Source organism: Macaca mulatta, chromosome 13 (assembly GCF_049350105.2).
Source record: "Macaca mulatta isolate MMU2019108-1 chromosome 13, T2T-MMU8v2.0, whole genome shotgun sequence".
In the NCBI taxonomy this organism is placed as follows: Eukaryota; Metazoa; Chordata; class Mammalia; order Primates; family Cercopithecidae; genus Macaca; species Macaca mulatta.
This window is the reverse complement of record NC_133418.1, coordinates 70,042,055-70,055,230: the sequence shown is the minus strand read 5'-3', so window position 1 is coordinate 70,055,230 and position 13,176 is coordinate 70,042,055. Positions and strand designations below refer to the sequence as shown.

The 13,176-nt window shown below is 46.0% G+C and overlaps 1 protein-coding gene across 9 annotated transcripts in view; it reads left to right on the top strand.

Annotated features, from left to right (window-relative positions):
• Window positions 1-13,176, top strand: part of SPTBN1 (spectrin beta, non-erythrocytic 1) — a 213,914-nt gene that overhangs the window by 137,046 nt on the left and 63,692 nt on the right. For all 9 annotated transcript variants that reach the window (XR_013402433.1, XR_013402434.1, XM_077958637.1 and 6 more), the window contains 1 exon segment: window positions 6,120-6,271. Coding sequence is in view for 7 of the 9 variants with exons in the window: in XM_077958637.1 (XP_077814763.1) it covers window positions 6,120-6,271 (152 nt within the window). In the remaining 2 variants the exon portion in view is untranslated.

The following is a 13,176-nucleotide window of genomic DNA, read 5'->3' as shown; positions in this document are numbered from 1 at the left end:
TGGTTGGGTCTTTTTTTTTTTTTTTTTTTTTTTTTTTTTTTTTTTTTGAGACGGAGTCTCGCTCTGCCGCCCAGGCTGGAGTGCAGTGGCCGGATCTCAGCTCACTGCAAGCTCCGCCTCCCGGGTTCACGCCATTCTCCTGCCTCAGCCTCCCCAGTAGCTGGGACTACAGGCGCCCGCCACCTCGCCCGGCTAGTTTTTTTGTATTTTTTAGTAGAGACGGGGTTTCACCGTGTCAGCCAGGATGGTCTCGATCTCCTGACCTCGTGATCCGCCCGCCTCGGCCTCCCAAAGTGCTGGGATTACAGGCTTGAGCCACCGTGCCCGGCCTGGTTGGGTCTTTACACTCAGAACCACTTCAGGTTCCTAGGTTCTCGGGGCTCCAAGGACATTTTGGTAGAATTTGTGGTCCTGAGAAGCTTATTTTGAGACCATTGTTAGGAGCCCTTCTTTCTGTCTCCCACCCCTGTCATGTCACAGAGACGGCCTCACCACGCTTCTCCCATGGAGGGCTGCTGGTTCTTTTTGTCCTTTTTTCACTTAGTTTTCCGCTTTCCTCCCTGGACTGCCAGAGCTGCAGCTGCCTTGAGTCCTGGGTTGTGTTGGTAAGTAAGTGATGTCCAGGCTGCTTAGAGGTGGGGTCCTCAGGCGTGATCTTGGATCCCACTTGTACCACATTGGACAGCATCGCAAAGAGAGGATGGTGGGAAGTGTTTGAACCTGAAGGCCTTTATGTGGAGAAGTAAGACCTATTCTGCATACTCTGAAGGTAGTACAAGCCTTACTGGGCCATGGAGACAGGCCTAGTCTTGATGAAGACACCATCCCAACAGATGGAGAGTTACCCAGTAATGCAGCAGACCCTTTACAAAATAAGGACTTTCCTTAGGATGGTGAGATGATGGGTGATTCTAAGTCTTGTATCACGGAAACACTTTTTTTGGTTTTGTTTTTTGTTTTTTGTTTTGTTTTGTTTTTTGAGACAGAATCTCACTCTGTCGCCCAGGCTGGAATGTGGTGGCGTGAACTCAGCTCACTGCAACCTCCACCTCCCAGGTTCAAGCAGTTCTCCTGCCTCAGCCTCCTGAGTAGCTGGGATTACAGGCACGCACCACCACGCCCAGCTAATTTTTGTATTTTTAGTAGAGATGGGGTTTCACCATGTTGTTCAGGCTGATCTCGAACTCCTGACCTCATGATCCTCCCGCCGGCCTCCCAAAGTTCTGGGATTATAGGCGTAAGTCGCTGCATCTGGTGGAAACACTTTTTTAAATGTTGTGAATGAGACATTATTGCATAGTGAGTGAGGACCCAGGCTCTGGAGCCAGCCTGCCTGGAGAGTTGTTAGCTCCTAACAACTCTCATGGGCAGTTGTGGGGATTATAAGTGCAGTTAGCCCTCCGTATCTGCAGATTCCTCATTTGTGGATTCAGCTGACAACAGATCGAAAATATTTGGAAAAAAATTAACAATACAATAGAACGTAATACAAATAAGATGCAATATGACAACTTACACAGTACTTACATTGTATTTGTTATAAATAATCTAGAGATGATCTAAAGTATACAGGAAGATGTATGTTGGTTATAGGCAAATACTATACCATGTTATATAAGGGACTTGAGCATAAGAGGTTCGGTTTCTGAGGGAGGTCCTGGAACAAATTCCCTGTAGCTACTGGGATTAGATACTGAAGGACGACTGTGCCTGGGACATAGTAAGTGCTCAGTGAATGCTATAATTATATTTTAATGAAAAAGAAAAAACAAGTCATTTTCTTTCCATACAACTATTAAACAACCTTCTGCCACACATATAATTTCCTCATGTTCTGGACTTTTTAAATAGCTGGCCCAGGTGTTGAAGAAGGGATTTTTTGAAAGAAAAGTAATTTAGGTAAGTTCTAAAGCTTGTTCAGTCCTGAGATTTTACGATTGCATGACCCTCTGGTAAGTTTCTTGTTTTGAGACAGAGTTTTGCTTTTGTTGCCTAGGCTGGAGTGCAATGTCACAATCTTGGCTCACTGCAACGTTTTTCTCCTGGGTTCAAGCGATTCTCCTGCCTCAGCCTCACAAATAGCTGGGATTACAGGCCCACCTGGCTAATTTTGTATTTTTAGTAGAGATGGGGTTTCACCATGTTGGTCAGGCTGGTCTCAAACTCCTGACCTCAGGACATCCACCTCTCAGCCTCCCAAAGTGCTGGGATTACAGGCGTGAGCCACTGCACCTGGCCAGTTTCTTAAATGATTTGAATTAATGAGACTATTTCTTTGCTAGAGAAAAGGAGAAGGAACTAATTTAGAGCAGTTACAACACTCTGGACACTTTGGCATGCACTTTATCTCCCCTTGTTTGGTGCTGGGCAGTCTTTAGATGAGTCCTTATAATATGTAAGTTTAGTAAACTGCGGGAGGGTAGAGGGGGCAAATACAGCTGAGAGATACCCCCAGAGGGCAAGGGCACAGAAGTGCTTGTTCCTTGGAGGCACCACTTACCAAATTTGGGGCAGGGCTGGCTGGGAACCTACTCAAAGGTTTACCTGCATCACCTTCTTGGAGAGGACTTGATAACAGCAATACAAGGCCCAGAAATGGTAAAAGGAGAATGGAAATGGTGTGAGGCACAGAAGTGCCCACCTCGCATCGCCCAAACCCATCCCGCCCCGGCTCCCTGCTGCTGGTGCTGCTGCTCCTCTGCCCTGCAAAGGGCGTGCCCTTGGTGGCATGAGTGGGCCTGAAGGCAGGGCATTTCTGCTGCTTTCGAGCTGACCTGCAGATCATCAAAGAGAATGATGAAAGAATAGCAACCCAACTTGGTGGGGGCGCTCTCTGGGGAGTGTATTCCAAGATTTCTCAACCTTGCACTGCTGATATTTTGGGCCGGATAATTCTTTGTTGTGGGAGCCATCCTGTGTACTCTAGGATGTTTAGCAGCATCCTGAGTTTCTACCCTCTAAATGCCAGTAGCATCTACCCCTGAATCGTGACCATCAACAATGTATGCAGACATTGCCAAATTGCTAAATGTGCCGAGGAATCAAAATTGCCCCTGCTGGAGAACGTTGGGTCTAAATAACCAAACCAGTATGGAGCTTGTAAGTGCTTCTTGTATCACCACGGTTGCTTCATGCTCATAGGGCTGGAAGTCGGCTCACTGCCCTCTGCTGCCCCAACACCTCCTCACGCGGCTAACCCCAGTCACAGCAGCTTGAGCTTGGAAGCACTCCTGGATTGCCTTTCATCATCCGTGCCAAGGGCCTCGTGCTCCTCCTCAGACGTCTGGCCCATCTCCCCCAGTCTTCCTGGGTGGGGAGTGCAGGGGTGACGTCATTGTGCCTTCCCAGGAAGTCTAGAACAAAGGAGGGAGTCCCCAAGGACACGCAGCCTCATCCTCTACTGAGCCACCGAGTAGATTTCTTTTCCCCTCTGTCTCCCTCCTTCTGGCTTCAGAAGTATTTGCTGTTCACCAAGCGCTCCATTGTAAGAGGACACGCTCGTTGGCTGGGGCTTTGTGTGTCTCTGTTGAGTCCGTTTCCTGTTCCTCTTGTGTTATGAGGGTGTTGATTCTGGTCTGGTCCCTGGATGGAATCTTCTATTTCCAGTGTGAGGGTGTGAACCTGAGGAACTTAGACCCTGCGTGATTTTTCCAGCACTCTTGCACTTCCCGGGGCCTGCTCCTGACTCTGAGGAGAGTTAGAAGGGAGGGGAACAGGAAGAGAGGGCAGGAACGCAACAGCTTATTTTTTTATTTTTGACATCTCTTCCCCCTCTTCTTTACTCACATCTACCTTGAGTTTCTAAGAACCGTGGTAGCCTGGGGAGCCCTCCCAGCACAGATCTCAGTCTGTTTCAGCTCTGTTCTCTGCACCCACCCGTGACCCCTCCATTTGCTTCTCTGTGGGGAGGAGGATTGGAGTTGGGCTGTAACTCTTTAGGAGAGGGTACTAAGGAAGTCTACTGACTGTTGTTTCTGGCAAATCCTCAGAGTTTCCTTGTAAAGGAAGCTGTTAATTTAAAACCTGAAAGAAGTTGGGGTGCTCCTTTAGTGAGTGATTCACCCAAAAGAGTGACAATTGGCTGAGGAACACATTTTGTGCTCGTTTATTTAGAAATACTTTAATCCAAGCAGGTTTTCATTTTGATCTTGCTCCCTTGCTTCATTAAAGACATTTTCTGACTCCAGTATAACGCATAAAGGATTTTATAATTCACAAAAAAAATTTGTTAACCCTAAATACATATAAACTAGGAGTTAACTTGCCTCCTCGATAAGAGGCCATCTGTGAAATGCACCATATGTATTCTGCTCTAGACCTGCTCTTTCAGAACGGCCAAGCTTAGCCCCAGAATTACAGCTCCTGAGTCACTGTAGTAAAGTTGCCATCCATCACAATGATTGCATGATCAATAATGCATGTGGTCTTTTCTGTAGGACCTGTCATGATGTTATTGGTGCAGCTTCTTCTCCACTGCAGCCTGCCCCTCACTGTGTTTTTCTCCTTCCCCTAATCCTGTCCTTTTTGATCCTGTGTTTCTGGTTGGCCTTTGTCTCTGGGGAAGGGCCCTCTTTCTGTCTGGATGGGTAGTTCCTTTTTGGGAAAGGCAGGACCTCAAGGAGCCGCTGACTGTAGCAGGTGGCCGGGGATCTTGGCAGGTGCCCCAGTTGACTCTCCTGCCAGGTCGGCAGCTGTAAAACCTCAACCAATGTCATCTGTGCCTCATTCCCTCCCTGTGGTGGGTGGTGGAGTCAGTTCAGCAAAGCCTTCAGACAGACCTTCCTGAAGGGCTGTTTGCTCTCCTTCTGGCCAACCTGAGAACCCAGTACTCTCAGGCTACTGGGCACATGCCTTATTAGCAAGGGTGGCTTTTTAGTTGTTACCCCCGCCCAGTGGTTTTGAAATACATGCCAAATTGTTGAGGTATCTGCTTTTTTTGTAGATTCATGCATAATCATTTTTGTGGTTTGGGTTTGCACTAGGAGTAGGTTTTAGATTCTTGGCATAAATTCATACTGGTGGAACTAGATATAGGGTATGTAACATAGAGAACAGAGTCAGGAGTATGAGTGGCTGGGTCCGGGGCATATTCTGTGGATGTCTGTTGAAGGTCTTCAGCGCCCTATGTTTCGAACATTCTGCAGAGGCAAGAAGTTTGAAAGCCTGTTTATATGGTATATGAAGGCCAGTTCTGGGCAAATATGTCTAGAGTTTTATACTTTAAATTGGACATAATTTGATCACTGAGCCTTGAAAAACGTGTAACACTGTTTCCTGGATGACTTGAATGTACAACAATCACACTTTAGACCATAAATCAACAGTTGCCTTTTCAGCAAAGGATCACAGTATGGAGATTATAGTTTTCTTCTCCTTTTATAGAAGAGAACATTGAATCCTCTGTTGAATCACATTTTTGTTGAAACCCTGGGCCCAGACCCTGCTTTCCTGTTGCCTGCAATGTCTGCACTCTACCATGTTGCCTGCCATTTTCTTTGTTGTTCGTGGTGTGTGTGACTGAGCAGGTGAAGGGGGTCATTGCAAATCAAGGTCATGAGTGAATTTACCTTGTCCAGTGTTGCCCAATCCTTTGTAGATGAGGGAAGCAGTTTTCTGCTGTCTCTTGAGATTTCCTACCCTACACTCTTTCATATACCCACCTTTTGGAGGAATAATAGCTGTAACATGTACGTTGGAAATTTTACCAGTCAAGTATTATGGTATAGGGCAAGACTGCAAAGGACCTTGTTGTCATCTGCATCTTGCTGCCTCTTCAGCAGGGATGGGAGAAAAGAAAGAGGAGCAAAGGATATTCTGCTGGCAATGGGCCTGGGCGCTCACATGTTTAAGGACTGGACAGTTCCTACGCAGATGCTCCTTGACTTATGAGATTATATCCCAGTAAACACATCGTAAAGTCAAAAAATTGTAAGTTGAACCATCAATAATCAGTGTTCTTTCTCAAAAATATGACTGCAGTTAAGGGGTGCTAAGTAGAGGTGTCCTTGGAGTTCAGTTTTGCTGACCTTCCTCTGGCTGGGGTCTTGTGGCCCTGCTAGCATGTGCCTGCTCCTGCCAATGTGTGGTCAATGGTAAAACAAGTTCTGCTCTGCTTGCAGATGAGCGTGAAGCCGTACAGAAGAAGACCTTCACCAAGTGGGTCAATTCCCACCTTGCCCGAGTGTCCTGCCGGATCACAGACCTGTACACTGACCTTCGAGATGGACGGATGCTCATCAAGCTGCTGGAGGTCCTCTCTGGAGAGAGGCTGGTGAGTGGGGATCTTAGGAAGCGCCATGCATTGTAGGTGGGAAAACATTTTTGAAAAATCAAATGTGGACTTGTCTCCTGTTGCATTCTGCAGTTGATGATTGATAGTTTTGAGGAGAATCTTGAGAAGTGAGTTGAGCGCTTCACGGAAAGCCTTAGTGTCACATTCCAAGCCTGGGTGATGTTCTTGAGCTGTTATAAAGCCGCTTTGTTCTGGTAATTTGCAAGATTGCCACCTTTGGTCAGAAAGAACTTGGCTGGGGTCCCTGTTAAACAGGGCATGGTGCTGGAATTTGAAGGGCCAGGCTTGGGCGCTGGTTTCTAGACGAACCCGTGTCCCACATGAGATGATGGAATGTTTTCCAAATTTGCGTCTTTCTGGTTGTCTAGAAAATCTGAGCTGCCATCTTAAGGTGGCAAGCATTGAATTCAGTGGTCACTGACGTTTTCTTCCTTGCATACTTTTTATTTTAGGGGTGGAGGGAGAGGCTGGTGTTTTGTCATCTCCTTGGGAACAGAGCTTCTGATGAATTCACCCTGCCTTTTCAGGCAGGAAAGTTGTCAGCCTGCAGTGAAAATTGTATCCCCAATCTGTTTCCCAGAGCTGCTGTGGCCCTCTTTAATGTGACTCTTGTTTATGCACCTTAAACTAAAGCTTAAAGCAGTCACTGTGACTGATCCAACAGGTTTTGTCTCGCCTTGGTTTGAAAATGGTTGCTGTATCCTCCCAGAGCACATGTAGTGAGTGCCATAGGTAGAGGTGGGTCTGAGCCAGAAGCCAACGCCCAGGGATGGAGACCACAGCTGCACTGACATCACCAGGAAAATATGATGCTGGCGGTTGGCAGGGTTGCCAGAAAGCCTTATTTTTAACTTGATCTCCACCCTGTAGCTTGCCAGCTGCAGTGGGCCTGTGTGCAGACCAGCCCCACACCTCTTACCGCAGGCAAGGGTCTAAGGTTGTACCTTGTCCTATTTGTTATCAGCCCACAGACAGACTGCCTCTTTGAGTCTGGGTAAAAATGGAGCCAGAAGAGTATTCTCTTCCCTGCCCTCCTGTTCAAGAACAGGGATCTCCAGAAGATAGTGAAGCCCTGTCTTCTCTGTAGTGAGTTTCATCCATGCCCTTTGTTCCTGAGCATGTACGTCTAGTGGCCTCATTTTCTGTGAGGGTTTGTGGGTCACACTAGACAAATAAAGGAGGCCCCTGCTCAGAACCATGACAGCTATAAGAAGGCAGTTGGTTTGTGGTGTGGGGGTGAGGGAGTGGGCCCACACGGGGAGTTTGAGTAGGCCATTTATTGCATTTTGATTTGTTTTTCCAACGTGAATCTTGTTTGAGAGCCTAGACTAGAATCATTGTGATATGCAGCTTTAAATATAATTTTTATAACCAGACTTCCTTTGTCTGCCTCTCAACGTTTTTTTGTTTCTTAGTATTTAACCTGGTATGATTATTTATTGATTTTTTTTTTTTTTTTTGTGGAGTGGAAAAATGGTGTTTTGAAAGTAGCTAAAAAAAATCATTAAAGGTCACATGGATAGGAATTAGTCTGAACATTTATTTTTGTTACAATAGGGTCCAATCTTCTAGGCTGTAGGGAGTAAATTGTTTGCCTTTAAAGACCCATAATAATTTTATACCAAGAAGATTGTGTCCTTGATAATGTCTCCGTAATAAATGGGATCAGGCCCGTTGCTATTTTGAACAGGGCAAGAAAAGTATAAGTAGGGAGAAAAACCAGTAAAGCGTAATTCTTAGATGTGTATGAGTATCTCCCACTCCTCTCCTTATTTGCTAGCAGTAAGTTTTTTTGTGAACCCAGATACCTAGGAGAGTAAGGATGGAGAAGATGGTACAGTGGCTACCATCTCCAAGCTCTTAAGCAGTCCGTGTCAGTGGTTTTACAGAACTTGGTAAGGCCCCAAGTGCCTTCATTTGTATTACCCATTCTTCACAGCCATCCTGGGTTATATAGGTTGGCCAGTCTAATTTTCTTCCAAAAATAAAGATACCACAGATAGAGTGCTCTAAAGCTCTTGTTCATCTGGACTGGAGATTTTAAGTCCCTTTGGCCTCATAGTCTGTTTGGTTCGTGGAACTTCCTGGAAAGGAAACACACCACACACTGCCTTTGGCTGTGGAGGTTGCCAAGGCCTCAAGTTAAAGATCCTCCCTGCAGGAGACCTCCATGAGAGCTTGCCCCAAAGGCTCCTTGCATATTCAGATTCCAGAACTAATGAGGTGGTTAGAGCTTCCAGGCCTGGGTAAATGAATGTCCCCAGCTAAGTGTGTCATCAGATAACATTAGCTGAGCTTTCTGCACCAGTGGTCCAAAACCCTGGGTAACATAAACATTTGCACTCTATCTGGAGCCCAGTCTTTGTCAACCAGCATTTTAGCCCCAGCACTTAACCGCCAGCTTGGCAGTAGCTAACAGATAAATGTTTGAGGGACTAGGTGATTCAATTTACTTTATTAATAGATTCTTAGAGCCAGTTCCTTTACAGAGGAGGAAATGTGTGTTTGTGTGCATGTGTGTTTTCTGATTAAAGTTCAAAGAAACATTAGTTTAGTGACCCAGACAATGCCACCCTCACCCCACCCTGGATTTTGGCTCAATAATATTTGAGTTAAATATGAGCAAGTTTTATGTAGGCATTTGGGTTGTTAAGGAACTTGATTTTGAACTACTCAGCAACATCAGAAGGCAGAGATCTCGGGTCCTGGCCTGGTTATGATCTGTGTCCAGAAGTGTCTGCTCCCTCTCAGCCTCAGGTGTATCAGCTCATAGAGCAGTGAGAAGACTGAGGGCTGGGCCAGGAAGCTTCTGCTAGTCAGGATTAGATTGATTAGAAAGAAAACTATTCTTTTCTCATTTCTTATTCTGAAATCACTATGGTCTATAAGTCTCCATAAAGGTCTCACTTGAAAAATCCCTTAAAAATACAGACCCACCCTTTACTTTAGCATCGGATTGGCAGATAAAAGTGTGAGCACAGAATCTGTGCTGGCCACTTAGTAATTAGACCTAGATCTCAGGGCCAGACTAGGATGAGACTTGAGGGGTGAAGGTTTGCCCTGCAGCAGCATTGACATGAGAGAGAGGAGCCCCTGGCATATCAGGCCTGCACTTTGGTGGTAATGTTCTGCCCACAGCTCATAACCCATTTGAGACGCTCACCATTGCCTGCCACCTCCCTTCATGGGCATCTGCAGTGAAGAATGGTTCTCACCACAGTGGCCAGTGTTCTGCCTTGCTCCTGGCCAGACTAAGCACTCGCCTCTGACTGAAATAAAGTGAGGTTTTCCAAACACCTCTGCCCTCCCCCAAACCCCACCAAGTCAGTTATCACTGGTTTTTGCTTGCCTGTTGTTTCCTGACGTTCTATATTCTGTCTTCTTACATCAGTCTCTGAGAAAGCAACAGAAAAGTGTGTGTGCGTGTGTGTGTGTGCGCGCGCGCGTGTGTGTGTGTGTTGCCACCATTAATTTCAAAACAGCCTGAGCTAGGTGGAGAAGATAGATTTAACATGAGATTTGTTAAGCCTTAAATCCCACATTGAGCTGCTCTGAGTTTTTTCATAAAGCCTTTGTTAAGAGAACCATACTGGTACATATTGTTTATTGAAACAGTGTTTGTGGACTGGCCGTGGAACCTAGCTGGGTTTTTTAAAAACATCATTTATATGGGAGAATTTACTTTTGTTTTAAACAACCAGACACAGAACTCCTCCATTAAATGTGGGTCTAATCCCACAAACTTGAAAAGTGAACTAAGAGTCCTAAGTGCCACATGATAAAGTGCCAGATGAATGGCCCCAGAGCCCTAGAGTTCAGAAGGGGAAATAAGCCCTCTGGACGGGATGTCAGGAAACCTTAGTAGGTGGGTAGGATGTGGGTAGGGTTCCAGCTGGGTCCAGGAGAAGAGAAGAGTTTCACAGGTGGGGCAGCCAGAGTGTGAAAGCTCATAGTTTGTACTAAGTGAAGAGAGCATTTGGAGGTAGCAAGCAGCAGGCACTGGTGTAGGGCAAGTTTCCCAGCTAAACTGGAGGGGTTTTTTGGAAAGGAATGGTAATGGTAACTTCCCTATCACTTGTGTTTACAGAGTACTCTCCTACTCTTTTCTCATTCAGTTCTTACAGTCTAATGAAGTGGGCAACTGTTACCTCTGGTTTACAGAAAACGGTTACCAGTGACTTGCCAAGGCCAGTGCTGCTAGTAGGCGATACGGTGTGGACTGCAGCCCACCCTACTGACTCTTGAGCACCTCCTTTCCCTCGGAGCCCTTAGGATTGGGTCCCAGCAGGGAACAAGACAGGCAGGAAGTCATGGGACACAGTGTGGTGTTCCCTGATTAATCCTAATTGGGCCAAAATAACTAATACTCCTCTGAAAGCTCAAAGTTTCATGTGTTGGGAGGAGTTTGAGGACTAATGTGAAGTGAGTTTGGCTTTGTAGCATATTAGAAGAAATTTTGGAATTAGTGCTTCCCATCTTACCCTGTGTATTCAGTAGAGGCCCTTGTTTATGAATGTGTATAGCAAAAATCTATGTTCAATTAAAAGACAAAAACATAAGGAAGTGCCTGTCACACTGATTTGCTGAGATCAGTGTCTTTTCTCTATTTCCTCTTCACCTGAACAAGAAATCAGCAGGTACTATAGACTTCAGCTTTGGTGCTAGTGAGTCCTCTACCCTGCAACACCCTGTAGATTGTTATTATACAGCTGTGAGTGACTTTAGTGACCACCAAGTTAAATCCCCTCACTTGGTAGATACAGTAAGTCAGGGAAAAGAAGTGACCAGCGAGGCCACCCAGCTGGGTTGTGGCAGATCTAGGCCTCACTGGCCTCTCTCAGTGCCCGGGGCTGTACTCTGTCCAGCACCACAACCCTTGGTGAGTTGTCACTCCAGGTAGCTGCAGGGTTGCTTTGGACACTTACAGAGAAAGAAGGGGTGGGGGGTACAGGCTGGAACAGGGCATCACAGCACCCCAGAGATCTCCCAAAACACCCTGCCAGAAACCTTCCCTTGTATCTTCCTTTCCTATTAAAAAAAAAGGACAGATCAGCTCTGTGAAGCTTTTTTTTTTCTTTCTTTCTTTTCCTCCCCATCTCTGGACTGACAAAACCTTTGCCATTGTGATTACTCCATAGTTCTGCAAATCCTGATGCCTTACAGAGTGTGAATTACCCAAACTCAAGGCTAGGCGGACAGGTGGGGCAGAGTCAGTGGCCCAGGAGGGACCATCCAGCCCCCTCCTTCCTCTCTAAGGGTTTTGGGTCCATGCAGGGGAATTTGCGTAAGGCCATACTGCTTCTTAGGCAGGGCCTGGACTGGGCTTACTGCTCCAATAAGCAATTAGAATTATCTTATCAGATCCTAGAGATGTTTATGTGGCCCAGTAAGTTTCCTCTCCTCTTTTAGAGTGAGAAAGAAAGATGGGTCTGGGATGGAGATATGACTGGTAAAGGTTTAGGACTAGACGGGACCTTGGGAGGGGGAAACAGGAAAAGCGCCTGTGAAAAAACACAGGAATCCACGGACTGTAGGGTGAGGGGAAGGGAAGCTTCTTAAAATGATTTAAAGGAGGATCAGTAAAAACAGGCATTTTCCTCAGAGGAACTGCTGTCTGCCTGCAGAGCCCCCGATAGTCATGTGAGTCTGGTATCGACCCTTGTCCCCATGTTAAGGGCTTAGTTTCACTTTCCTGTCAGAAGGGACACAGGACAGAAGTGCACATGTTGCTGTGGGGATGGACACATGCCGCACCAGGGAATCCGATGTCCAATAATGGAGGCAAGACAGAGACACTCCTTTCCTTTGCAGAATTAGCCACTCTTGCAGGCTTCAGAAAGTGTTTACTGCTGAGAGGCGCCCCCCCACCCCCGCTCCATTATGTTTAATTTTCTCTATTGTTACCTCCTCTTCCTTTTGAGAAGATGAAGTTTGGCAATATAAAAATAGCTCTTTAAAAAAATGAAAACCAGCCAGCAGATGGGAACCGAGTCCCTCACTTCCTTTCACATGGAAGCATGTACCCTTCTTCCCTGTACTGTATTCTGGGTTTTTCCTGTAGCATGAAGAGGACAAGCTTTAAGTCCTGGTTCACCACATACTAACTAGCTGGTAGATTGCTTCATCTCTCTGAGCCACTGAGTCTTCATCTATAAAATGACAGGAATAGTAATTATTATAATGCTGGGTTACTGTGAGGATTAGATGTGATCACAGCTGTCAGCCGCCTAGCAGGGAGAGGTGAACACACAGTAGTTGCTCAGTAAATGGCAGCTAAGAATTTTTAGATCTTGGGAGCTTTGAAGTTTGTAACATGTTTCTATGGATAGCTCTGTGAGATCATGATCACCTCTTGAACTTAATTTCTTGTAATTACTGCTTCCTAAACTTGCCCAGATATTGTGCCTTAAAACATGTGAGAAACCCACTCTGAAGCAGGTAGAACACACATTGTGGGAGTGTGGTGTACTTGAATTTTAGTCTCAATTCACACTCCCTTCATGTTGTACCATCAGGAAGTCATCTCACCTCGCTTTGTCTTGTTTATTCTTGTTACTCTGAGGCTTGATAGTTTTTGAGTTGCATCCAGGTCTGGAATGAACCATCTCTTAGCTCATCTGGCATAGCCAGTCACCATCAGCATGGGGTCCCTGTGATGTGGCATTGAACTTCTTCAACCTGCATGAATGTGTTTGGGCCCCATCACCACCCTCCCTCTCCCACACCCTGGACCCCATGTTCATGTGGAAACACACACACATTCCATTGAGATTTTGTAGAGAGAGAATAGAGTTGTGGAATGTGTCGTACATGTTTCCTGTTTGTGGGGAGGAGATTCTGAGAGGACCACTTTTTCTACTGCATTCATTTGAATGTAAGTGAGA